Here is a 12,406-nt window from a genome sequence, read left to right on the forward strand (position 1 = left end):
TAATTATAAAAAGAAAGAGTACTTAATTTACTCCTCTTGTTAAAAGTCAACCATTTCATATAAATTTAGCATTCTTTTCTTATGGCTAACAGGGGTATGAATGGAATAAGAAATCAACAATTCCTTTGGACTGTGGTGTCTATACAATATATATAAAATAATTCTATTCGGTGTTCTCCATCAGTGAAAATAATCCATATGAAGGCCATAATCCATATGAAGAAATGTCAAACACAAGCATAGTGACCACATTCTTCCTCTCAGGTCTTCCCCACCCACCAGTCCTGGACTCCATGCTCTTTGGGATCTTCCTTGTGATTTATATTCTTACTGTGTTGGGAAACCTTCTCATCCTGACGGTGATCAGGGTGGATTCCCACCTCCACACACCAATGTACTACTTCCTCACCAACCTCTCCTTTATTGACATGTGGTTCTCCACAGTCACAGTGCCTAAAATGCTGATGACTTTGGTGTCCACAGGGGGCGGGGCTATCTCCTTCCACAGCTGTGTGGCACAGCTCTATTGCTTCCACTTCCTGGGTAGCACCGAGTGTTTCCTGTACACAGTCATGTCCTATGATCGCTACTTGGCCATCAGTTACCCACTCAGGTACAGCAGCATGATGGGTGGCAGAATGTGTGCCCTCCTGGCAGCAGGAACATGGTTCACTGGTTCCCTGCACTCTGCTGTCCAGACTACATTGACCTTCCATTTGCCCTACTGTGGTCCCAACCAGATCCAGCATTATTTCTGTGATGCACCTCCCATCCTCAAGCTGGCCTGTGCAGACACCTCAGCCAATGAGATGGTCATCTTTGTGAATATCGGGGTAGTGGCTTCGGGGTGTTTTTTTCTGATTTCGCTGTCCTATGTGTCCATTGTCTGCTCCATCCTGAGGATTCGCACTTCAGAGGGCCGGCACAGAGCTTTCCAGACATGTGCCTCACACTGCATCGTGGTCCTCTGTTTCTTTGGCCCTGGTCTCTTCATCTACCTGAGGCCAGGCTCCAGGGATGCTGTAGATGGAATTGTGGCCGTTTTCTACACTGTGTTGACACCCCTACTCAACCCTGTTGTGTACACCCTGAGGAACAAAGAAGTGAAGAAAGCACTGTTGAAAATAAAATATGGGTCTGTGCTTCCTCAGGATAAATAATACGTGAGGATGAATACTCTTAACATCTGCAACATCTGTGTTTAAACTGTGTGGCTGATGTCACCATGAGAATTTCAAAGAGCTATTCAAACGTCTAGTCCTAATTTTTAATGAAGTGACTGATAATGTTTTCGTTTCTTGATAAATACTTGTAAGAATCCCAAAGAAAATACCCTGTGAACCTGTCTCAGCAGAAAGACCACACTCTTACCTGGCTTTTGCAGGATGGGGAGCACGTCAGGAAAACAGTTTAATTTTAATACTTTACAAACACATTGCAAAATTTGCAATCCAGCGTGACACTCCTGCAGTATGTTTTCTCAGTTGAAATAAGACCTCCAGGAATATCCTTTTTTGTATGTTTAAACATTGCAAAAATAAAATATATATATATATATATATATATATATATATATATATATATATATATATATATATAATACAGTCACTAAATGACATAATATGCTTATGAGGAAATGGACATTTTAGAAAACACTCAACAAAACAGTTTATTTCCCAATCTGTTTTTATTTGTTTTTCATGAGATAAAATTATATAGGTCTTTATTTTCTAATACTTTGAAAAACCAAGGCTTTGAGGGCAAACATATGTCAGTGAATGTGATATATACATTGCATGCTTTCTATTGATTACTGATAATAGCTATCAGCTGTATGTCTATGAAAAATTCCTGACAGTGTGTTCAAGTTCAAAGTTACCATTTCAAAAAATTTTAATTCTGTTCTGTAAGAAAATAGAACAGATATTAAGTATAAAAATAAAACAAATATCCTTAGGCATAAAAATAAAAAAGTAAAATAAAAAAACAAGTGCTCATTGGTTTTATTCTCCAACTTGTAGAAATTAACAGATTCTCATATAATTATGCTACTTCCATAAGCTATATTTGTTTTGACTTAAAGTATAAAGTGTACTTTGGTTACTTTCTAGGAGGTAAATTTTGCAAAATAAGCCCCACAATCATGTATATGTATATGTGTATGTGTATGTGTGTGTGTGTGTGTGTGTGTGTGTATGTGTATGTGTATGTGTATGTGTATGTGTATGTGTATGTGTGTGTAAGTGTATGTGTATGTGTGTGTGTGTGTATGTGTGTGTGTGTGTGTATGTGTATGTGTATGTGTATGTGTATGTGTATGTGTATGTGTATGTGTGTGTATGTGTATGTATGTGTATATATGTGTGTGCATTATTTTTCAAAAAATGTTTACATATCACATACACCCTCTTAATGCAATCCATGCCATTCCTTCTAGCAGATGAGGAAAGTAAAGCTGGAAATCTAATATAGCTTGTGCCCAGACTTCTAATATTTGTTCGTACTGCATTTCAGAAATGCTTAAGAAAGAACATCCGATTGTGCTTGCTTGCCATCATCGCTTCATTGAGTAAACTGTGACATTGTGCTGAGAAGAATTATCCTACTAACTGTGGTAGCATGGCACACATCCGTCATAAAGTTGTGTCCTTTGCACAAGGGTCTGCAATGGCCAGGGCCAGTCATACAACTCCTCTCAGTTAGCAAAGTCAAAAGCAAATGTGCAGAAGTACTTAAACACTGAGCTGACATTGACTGTAACTTAAATGTCTACCCTCACTAGTGTTTTACTTGTTTGTTTGATTGTTTGTGTGTTTGTGTGTTGTGAGATAACATCTCCTTAGGTGGCCCAAGTTGCTTTGAACTTTCGGTTTTCCTGCCTCAGTCTGTAAGTTACAGCTGTGGGCAGCCAGACTGTGCCCGGTGATAACTATGACTTAGTATATAACACTCTCTTTGATAGTGTCCCCCGGAATTATCAGGAAGAGGATAAGATATGTTTTTGTTTTAGCAACGTTTCCCACAGTGTGAAAAATGTTGATTCACACTGTAAATTTCATAGTTAATCTCTTATGACAGCCCAGCTAGATCCTCCTTCTAGCCGACTAACAGGGACAAGCAACCTTGGCCTTCTGACCAGTTGACGCAAGTCCCTGTGGACTTACGTATCTCATCTGGAGATTGAGGTTTCTAATGCAATAAAAAGAAATGTAGAATGATTTGGCTTGGGTCTCTGGAGACCAATTTTTCTCTCATTAGAACTAAAAGAGTCAAACGGAACATAATTTGATGTACAAATGAAAAGCTCTGTGAACTTAAGGCACATTCATAAATTTTATGCATGTTATGTGAAGTTTTCATTTAAAGCCACATGGTGGACATCTGCTTATATATTTTCTTATATAAGAAAACCATCAGCTTTCCTGGGTGTTGGTGACTGACTGACTTGCCTCACTTTGTGGTGTGCCATGAGTTTACCATGCCATCTCACGTGGGCTTTGTAACTTTCTAGAATCACACGCTGGAGCTCTAGAACATGCCTTAAAGCTCTATGTCTTCTATGTTTGAATTTAGATGTCACTTAATTAAAACAATTGAAGAAATTGCAGCATTGATTAATGGCTGAGAAAGCAGAGCTGAGCACAAGTATCAGCATCGGGATTATTATAAAAGTTACCGCATCCTTTAAGGACTTGAGTCCCTACATGTTATCCAGTTAGTGCTTATAAGTTAAAATTCTTTTCAATACTTCATTTGCTCAGAACGTAAACTTTCAGAGATTCTATCAGATATGTCATAAATATACCCATACTATATTTTGGAAATTCAGGTTACCATTCCTGCCCACAGGCCTCTGTAGACACTTTTGTAGTCTGGTGCTTCGCCAGATGTTAATTTGAAGAAAAAAAAATCCAAGGGAATAGAGAAAAATATTGTGTAATGTGGTTCAAGATTTTCTAAAGTTTCAACATTGCATATGTGGAGACCAAACTTCAGCTGCATTTTTTTTCTTATTTTTAACTTCCTTCTAAAATTATTTTTTTAAAAACAATACTGATAGCTCTTTGGAGTATCAATACAGACACATATTTAAAAAATTAAGTTACCTCAATACTATAAATGACTCATTAATTTTAAAAATCAGTCCTTTTGTTTTCAGAGCTTTTGCTGGTGGTTCATGCCTTCCCACATTCCTCAGTGCCTCATCATTATTTTCTTTATCCCTTATCTATTTTGAGTTGCATGAAGATGTCTCATTTAAAGACGGACACAGATAGATATTCTGAGTTTCAATTTATATTTTCCTGTATCAGTAAATGTCAAGAGAAAATTAAATTACTCTCTATGCAAATAATATACACAAGCAAAAATCATATCCCCATGCATAACAATAACTAATCAAAAATAGGTGCCTTCTTAAGTCGGTGTTTACTGTTATTCACTGATATTACCCTGACATGCAAAAGAGAAGTAGCCTAAAAGTTGTCTAAAACAATATAGTATTAATAAAATATACTACAAAATATTGATTTTGTCTTCAGATAGTGTGGAATCAAAGCTTGACCATATCCCTTTCCCATTAGGATCATCTAGAGGACAGTATCTAGCAGTCATCAAAAAGACCAGTTCTTTACTTGCTTTTTCTATATTTTAACACTGATCTATATTCCTTTATTTTAGACCCTTTCTTTTTTTGAGCTTACCTTTCCCCCACTGCCTTATTGTTACATCTCTTGCTTATGACTTTGAACGTTTATGTCTTCTGATGACATTGGGCCATTATGGTTATTATAAGAGGAATTTTATGATTGATCTAGGTCAATACCCAAATTTATGAAAATTATTTCTATTAACAAAATCCCTTTTGCCCTATAAAGTATTCAAAATTTTTGATGGTTAAGAATTTGACAAATCTTCAGCTTAAAAGGAGAAGTGCAGTAACATTATCAACTATCCTTTCTATACTGATAAAATGGAGGAGTTCACAAGAACCTTAACAGCACAGTGAAGTACTGAAGTAATGTTAATATTTAAAAGCAAGCATCTGGGCATGGTGGCGCATGCCTTTAATCCCAGCAATTGGGAGGTAGAGGCAGGTGGATTTCTGAGTTCGAGGCCAGCCTGGTCTACAAAGTGAGTTCCAGGACAGCCAGGGCTATACAGAGAAACCCTGTCTCAAAAAACCTAATAATAATAATAATAAAAACATCTTAGATATAATATTTGATATGTTCTTTCAGACATTCATATAAATATAAAAGGTATTTGGATCATGTTCGCCCTTTTCCTCCTCATCTAAAACCTGAGTACCTGACACATGCATCTCTCTGTCAATTTCATAACGTCTTATTTTAAGTTTTATTAATGACCCACTGAGTCTAACACAATCCCACATCCATCTACGGGAGAATTGTCAACTTATAAGTATAAGGCACAAAGCGACTGGAGAGAACTGACTACCCTTTGTCTAGAAGGCATCAATTTTCAATAGCATCTCAGCTTCTGGGATTTTATTCCACTCCTCCTTCCTTGCATAAAGGTTGAGTAGGTGGATTTTGTGTACCTCCTGTGTGTAACGACACATGTTTTGAGTTCATGAGTGCAACTATCCTGCCATCTCCAAAAGAGATTGATTTATTCCAATCTTCCCCAACCTCTTGCTCTATCCTAATGTGGCAATCTAGTCTGAGAATTAGCACACTTTATATAATAAATTTCCCATTCCATCATAATTCTTCCTGGATAGTCACAGGTCCCAAAATGTGTATTGAGCTAGAAACATAACTGGAGATCATTTCCTTCACTGATTGTCTTGTAGTTACACACTATGTTTTACCAATGAGAAAGTGTCTCTCCTGGTGATATAAAAGTATCTACTATGTTGTAAGGAGGGTAGATGACTAGGACTTTATTTTTGATGATATTTGTCATGATTCAATATATTTGTGTATTTAACATATTTTGATGTTTAGATGTTGAATCATATCAAATATAGCAAAAGATATAACTCTAAAATACATGTTATAAGGGGCTGTAGATTGACCATTGCTCTATAATACTCCATTATGGAGTATACAAGAGTATAATTTCACTGAATTTTTACATGTTTATATAGTTGACTTTTTGCCCACTAGACATGGAGCATTTCCAGAAGTTAAATTTTTATAAAAAGATTACATGCTTATATTCATACACAAGTGTATTTCTATTAGAAATTATTCATAGGAAACTATATATTACATATTGTAAGCATTGTTTTGGATGTTATCAATTCTATGCATATAAACAAACACAGTACTACTGAAAGAGTAAAAAATGTTTTTGAAGAACTAAACCAAAGAATAATATGACCTCTGCTAATTGCAATGAGACCATGACTATGTACTTGAACATATTAGCAGAATAGAAATAAAGCCAAAATGAGCATTCTAACAGGTCAAATGAAAATTCAACCTCATAAAACAATAGAGACAATTTCACAGTGTTTTGTTGGCATTATCTTTTAAGCAAAAATCAACTCATTTGCAAAGAGACAAAACCTCAAACTATGATCACATATGTCACATGTCAGAGATCTAATTAAATTTAGAAAATCCTTAGAAAATATTAGACTGAATATTCCGGAGAAGCTGGATTGAATGATGGACCATAATTAAATTGTATTGCTGATGTTGAATAGCTGAAAAGTCTATTTACCAGTGGTTACTGGCTCTGAGAATATGCTACTTTGTCTTTGAGTTTAACTAGTGCTTTCTTCACCTCTTTGTTCCTCAGGGTGTACACAACAGGGTTGAGTAGGGGTGTCAACACAGTGTAGAAAACAGCCACAACTCCATCCACAGCATCCCTGGAGCCTGGCCTCAGGTAGATAAAAACACAGGGCACAAAGAAACAGAGGACCACGATGCAGTGTGAGGCACATGTCTGGAAAGCTCTGTGCCGGCCCTCTGAAGTACGAATCCTCAGGATGGAGCAGACAATGGACACATAGGACAGCGAAATCAGAAGAAAGCAGCCCGAAGCCACTACCCCGATGTTCACAAAGATGACCATCTCATTGGCTGAGGTGTCTGCACAAGCCAGCTTGAGGATGGGAGGTGCATCACAGAAATAATGCTGGATCTGGTTGGGACCACAGTAGGGCAAACGGAAGGTCAATGTAGTCTGGACAGCAGAGTGCAGGGAACCAGTGATCCATGTTCCTGCTGCCAGGAGGGCACACACTCTCCCACTCATCATGCTGCTGTACCTGAGTGGGTAACTGATGGCCAGGTAGCGATCATAGGACATGACAGTGTACAGGAAACACTCGGTGCTACCCAGGAAGTGGAAGCAATAGAGCTGTGCCACACAGCTATGGAAGGAGATAGCCCCTCCCCTTGGGGAAACCAACGTCATCAACATTTTGGGTACTGTGACTGTGGAGAACCACATATCAATAAAGGAGAGGTTGGTGAGGAAGTAGTACATGGGTGTGTGGAGGTGGGAGTCCACCCTGATTACCATCAGAATCAGGAAGTTGCCCAGCACAGTGAGAATGTAAATCACCAAGAAGGCTACAAAGAGCATGGTGTCCAGGGCTGGTGGATGGGGAATACCTGAGAGGAAGAATGTGGTCACTAGAGTCACATTTGACATTTCTTCCACCTTGGATCATTCTCCCTATAGAGATATAAGAATAACTCAGACATTAACAAATAATTAACCATGTTTCATAATACTAGACTTACACAGTGGTGCCAAGCAAACCTAGAAATCCAAGCAGTGGCATACCAGAAGAAAAAGTTACAAGAAAACATCTTTGTTTTAGTTTGATTTAGAAGCACGAAGAATTCTCACAGCTACATAAAACATACAAATGTGCGATTCTGAACATTTTGTGGCTCAGACTTGCTATGGTAAAACTTATCTGTCTTAAAACTCAAGGTGAAAAATTGATTGAATAATCTCACCTGAGGAGGGTCAGAATTTTGTTTTGTGCTATTACAGCAGTGATGAGTCTTAATTTTGTGCAATTTTAGATCCACACTTCTCATGTGTTTAATGCTTCTTAGCATATTCCAGTAACCTAGGATTCTACAAGACACCCTAGGACCTATCCAATCCTAAGCAGGTGGCCACTTCACTGCATGGCAGGTGCTTTTCTGTCACCTGGAGAATCACTTTTCTATTGGCAAGATAAAGTGTGGTGCCAGAGAACCAGTGAAATAAGTAATAGCTGAGTACATATTTGGAAAAACATGATTATTCAGGGAAAATGAAGTCATGTGTAGCAATATTGGAGTCTGTTTACAGTTCTGCTTACCAGAATCATTTTCTCCATTGGATCTCCAAAGAAACTTCAAGAATCAAAAACTTGTTGACATTAATGAGTATCTTTGAAGCCTATGCCATATTTCAGTCGACTGCTATTATACACATTATTGAACAATGCTAATATTGTCTCCATAGCTGAAAAGATTCAAGCTAAGATTGACCTGCAACCAGGGAATGACAGTGGAGTATACGGTACTAGTCTTTCTGAAGAACTGAAGACTTGCCTTTCCTGGATCTTAGAAAGGTAATATGTCAAGCCTCTTGGTTTCCAGAAAACTCCCAGTCTGGCAGCAAGCTGTCAAGGGCTTTGTTCCTCTCCTTTAGTGGTGCCCCATGGCTGCCTGCTTCTCAAAGAGTCTCTCTAGACTCTCCAAATCACATAAAAATATCAGCTACATAGTAGACTTACCTCAGTCCAGAAAACAGAAAGCTCCTACATATTTACCCCCTGATTCCTCTATACTTATATATCATTAAGAACATCAAGATGTATATGTGCTCTCTTAACCACAAAATGCGAAGGAAGATGTTTTGCTAGCATGTTTTTGTACTAGGATTATGGTTACTTTCTGATACTGGCTTTGTTAGGGATTATATTTTATCAACACCCCCTTTTCTTGAAACTCTCAAACCCTCAAGACATTGCTCTCACAGAAGGTGATGTTTCAGTCAATTCTGTGTTGCCTATTCAGCATCTATGACTGAAAATTGAAGCAAGTGCAAATATTGTTGTTCCATGTCACTCAGTCGTAGGAATATTGTGTATAACTGAGACCAAAGTGGTTATCTTTACTTGATACAAAGTATTGTCTACTATTAGCAACTGTCCTTATTTTTATTTGTTTTAACTTTATTTTAGTGTGAATCTTAGAAGATTCCAAATGATGCCTCTGTAAGAATGGTGGCTTCAGCTACAGGAAAATTAGTCTTTTCACAAATATGAGATAATATAGGAAAAACTAGATTAAGTTACCTATATAACCTCAATCAGGGAAAGTGAGCCATGAAATGTCTACTGCAGCAACAAGACCCAGTTACAAAGAAAATATATTCAGAGTTGATAACAATGAAAATACCCATGAGGAAAAGTCCAAGGTAGCCTGTGACTCCAGCAGGAATCTCAACCAAGGAGATGAATGTTTAATTTACATGGCTGCTGAAACAGCATCAATATTACTTAAAATCATGCAGGCACTCATCTATCTTTTTTTTTTTTATCCATCCACCTACATAACTCTCCATCTAGTCAGAGAGACTGGGCAGCTAAAGTTGGGATGAGATCTAATGATTTGCAAATATCATCAATGAATGTTAATATTTGCACTAAAAGAAAAAAGAAACTGAATGGAAAATAAGTTAAATCCACTCAAGAACATCCATGGCATATGATTCATTTTAGTAGGAAAACATACCTGAGGTTTTCCAAAAATATTTCACCTTCTACATGCTAAGGACAATCACTAGTTTGAAGCTGATCATATAAAGAGACACTCTGAGAAGAGAAAAGGATGCCCTTCTCTAATTAAAATTCAAGCCAATTGGTTCAGAGACTAGAAACCAGGATGACTAAATATGTAGAAGCCTAAGTTGAATTCATGTCTCAAGGGATGGGATTGCTCTTGGGTTTTCAGGTTCTCTTAATGAGAAAAAAAAAGCAAGATAGAAAGGAAAGGCTTTTCATAAACATACATGTCTGTTCTCAGGTAATCCTTTGTCTCAGATTTATCCGGTGCCTGTTTTCTGCTTAAAATTTCTCAAAGTCCATGTGGGCATCACTTGACTATATGTCACTCTTTCTTGAACCATCTTTTCTCATCAACACCAACATCCACATTCCTAACATCTGTGTAGATTTGAAGTTTCCAGGGAAGTTTGTCAATTGATTTCAATGTGAAAACTCATCCTGACACCTGAGACTCACTAACCTTGAGTTGCATAAAAGTTCAATATCTTAGCACCTTCCAGACACAACAGAGCTGATACTTGTAGGGACTCTCAGAGACTGTGAGAGCATGCACAAGAAAGACCTCCAGAAAAGGGGAAGTAGACACCAAGTCTCACTCCTAAACACAAAATATTTGTAGCTGATAGCTACTTTGAAAAAGAATATCAGTTTTCTCTAGTGGAGTGTCACGGTATATACCAGCTGCACACTACGGTGTGCATATTCAGAAGTTGGCTGCCAAAACAAAACATTCTACATACGTATTTTTGTGTATTTTTTGTTTCTTTTTGACATATTCCTCTTTTATCTTGTTGAGGGTTTTTTGTTTGTCTTAGGTACACATTTTCTCTTTTTTTTTGTAAGAGAGAAAAGTGTAGAGTTGGGTGAGTAAAGGGGGTTGGAGAGATTTGGAGGAGGGAAGACAGTAGAGTCAAAATATAGATTTTTAATAAATTTTAAATTAAATAAAGTTTGATAAAGTTTAATATTGTAAGGTATTCTCCCTTTGACACCTTTATTGCACTAAGAATGAGAATTTCTCTACATGATTTAAAGTTATAGCTATAATTATTTCACTAATTACAATGATTTTTTTAAATCAGATATACTCATATCTATTGTTATCTGTTTAGATTTGTTACATTCTCACTAGTGAAAATGAATCCAAAACTTTCAATATATGGTATAATAAATTCAGTCTACTACATAATTTGTCTGATTAGACTATAAACAAATGTCATAGCAATTACCAAAATAAGCATGTCAAACTAAGCTATGTGTTTTATATCTATATTATGAGATGTAGTCCAATGTATTCTAATTTGCACAAATACGTCAAAATAACTTGTTGAAGGTGTCTGTCTTTCTTTGTTGCGAAGCAGGTTATCTTTGCCATGTGAACATTTGCCTCTGTCTTTATTTTTCAATCTCCTAGAGCTTTTGTTAAACCGCATACAAATACTTCTCTGAATTGTGAACAATCTTTAATGAGTGCAGTTTTTTTCAGCTTGTTAGATATTGTAAATTGCCTCATTTCCTTTTTCTTCAAGATGACTGTGACAACATGGAATCATTTAAATACACAGTTGAGGGACACTGATCTAAGTCAATAGAAAATATAGGGAAGTTTAATACTGAATCCCCTAGTCCATGAGCACAATCCAATCCTCTATTTTGATGCACAAAACTATTTTTCTTCAAATATGTATGTTTACCATATGCACACTTGATACTTGTGAAGACCAGAATAGGGTGTCAGAGCTCCTGAAATTGAAATGTTAGACTGTTGTAAGCTTTCATGTATGCTGGAAACCTAACACAGGTTCTCTACAAAAACATCGATACTCTTAACCAATGAACACCTCTAAAATCTAAATACTTGGCGTTTCATTACATTGATTCCTAATAAACATAGTCAAAATAATAATTCCATAATGCATTTTGTAAGTATTTCTAGATCATCAATGAACCATTGCATTAAAGCATACTATATGTATATATATATATATATATATATATATATATATACACACACACACACACACACACACAAAACTATAATTTCAGCCAATTGTTGCACACTTGAATAAATTCCTGTTTTTGTGTACTAGAACATTAGCATTTCAAGAAACATAAATTTGTATAAAGATATAATAATTGGGTATACACACCGTATGTTATATATTATGAGCTTTTTTAGTACATTAGCATTACCTTACAAATACACTACTGGAAATACAAACAGAACTAGTAAAAGAAAAATCTACATTTGAAAAGCCACAGCAACAAGATAACATGAATTCTAATAACTGTGGCTGCGTCTGAAGAGTAGCAAAATGATTGCATATTCATAAACTCATTTGCATGCCATAAACCTTTTAGAAAGCAATGTATGAGCTCAGCCTAAAGAAAGGCAATTTAGCCCTCACACTGGATCTTGACCACATCACAATGCTATTTTTTAAAGATTAGAAAATTAATAAATTTGAGGAGGAAAATTATAATGAAGAATATGAATGTATTTACCATATATGATGGATATAATTGTAATTTTTAAGACCATTAAAAATGTATAAATTGTTTAATCCAGAGAAGTTGGTCTTAAGCAATGATTTATGGCTAAGTTATTGATGTTTTAAAAAACTA

The 12,406-nt window shown here is 36.4% G+C and overlaps 2 protein-coding genes across 2 annotated transcripts; one reads left to right on the top strand and one right to left on the bottom strand.

Annotated features, from left to right (window-relative positions):
- The first annotated feature begins 224 nt into the window (after positions 1-224).
- Positions 225-1,160, top strand: Olfr978 (olfactory receptor 978). Its single transcript, NM_147105.2, has one exon. It carries the CDS (start codon positions 225-227, stop codon positions 1,158-1,160), a length of 936 nt encoding a protein of 311 aa, NP_667316.2.
- Positions 1,161-6,618: 5,458 nt separating this feature from the next.
- Olfr979 (olfactory receptor 979) lies at positions 6,619-7,663 on the bottom strand. Its single transcript, NM_147108.2, has one exon. It carries the CDS (start codon positions 7,636-7,638, stop codon positions 6,703-6,705), a length of 936 nt encoding a protein of 311 aa, NP_667319.1. The 5' UTR covers positions 7,639-7,663; the 3' UTR covers positions 6,619-6,702.
- Between the last annotated feature and the right edge of the window lie 4,743 nt (positions 7,664-12,406).

This window comes from Mus musculus, chromosome 9 (assembly GCF_000001635.26).
Source record: "Mus musculus strain C57BL/6J chromosome 9, GRCm38.p6 C57BL/6J".
Lineage (NCBI taxonomy): Eukaryota > Metazoa > Chordata > Mammalia > Rodentia > Muridae > Mus > Mus musculus.

Coding starts and splice junctions, on each gene's coding strand:
- Olfr978 (NM_147105.2), top strand. CDS start 225: ATGTCAAACACAAGCATAGTGACCACATTCTTCCTCTCAGGTCTTCCC.
- Olfr979 (NM_147108.2), bottom strand. CDS start 7,638: ATGTCAAATGTGACTCTAGTGACCACATTCTTCCTCTCAGGTATTCCC.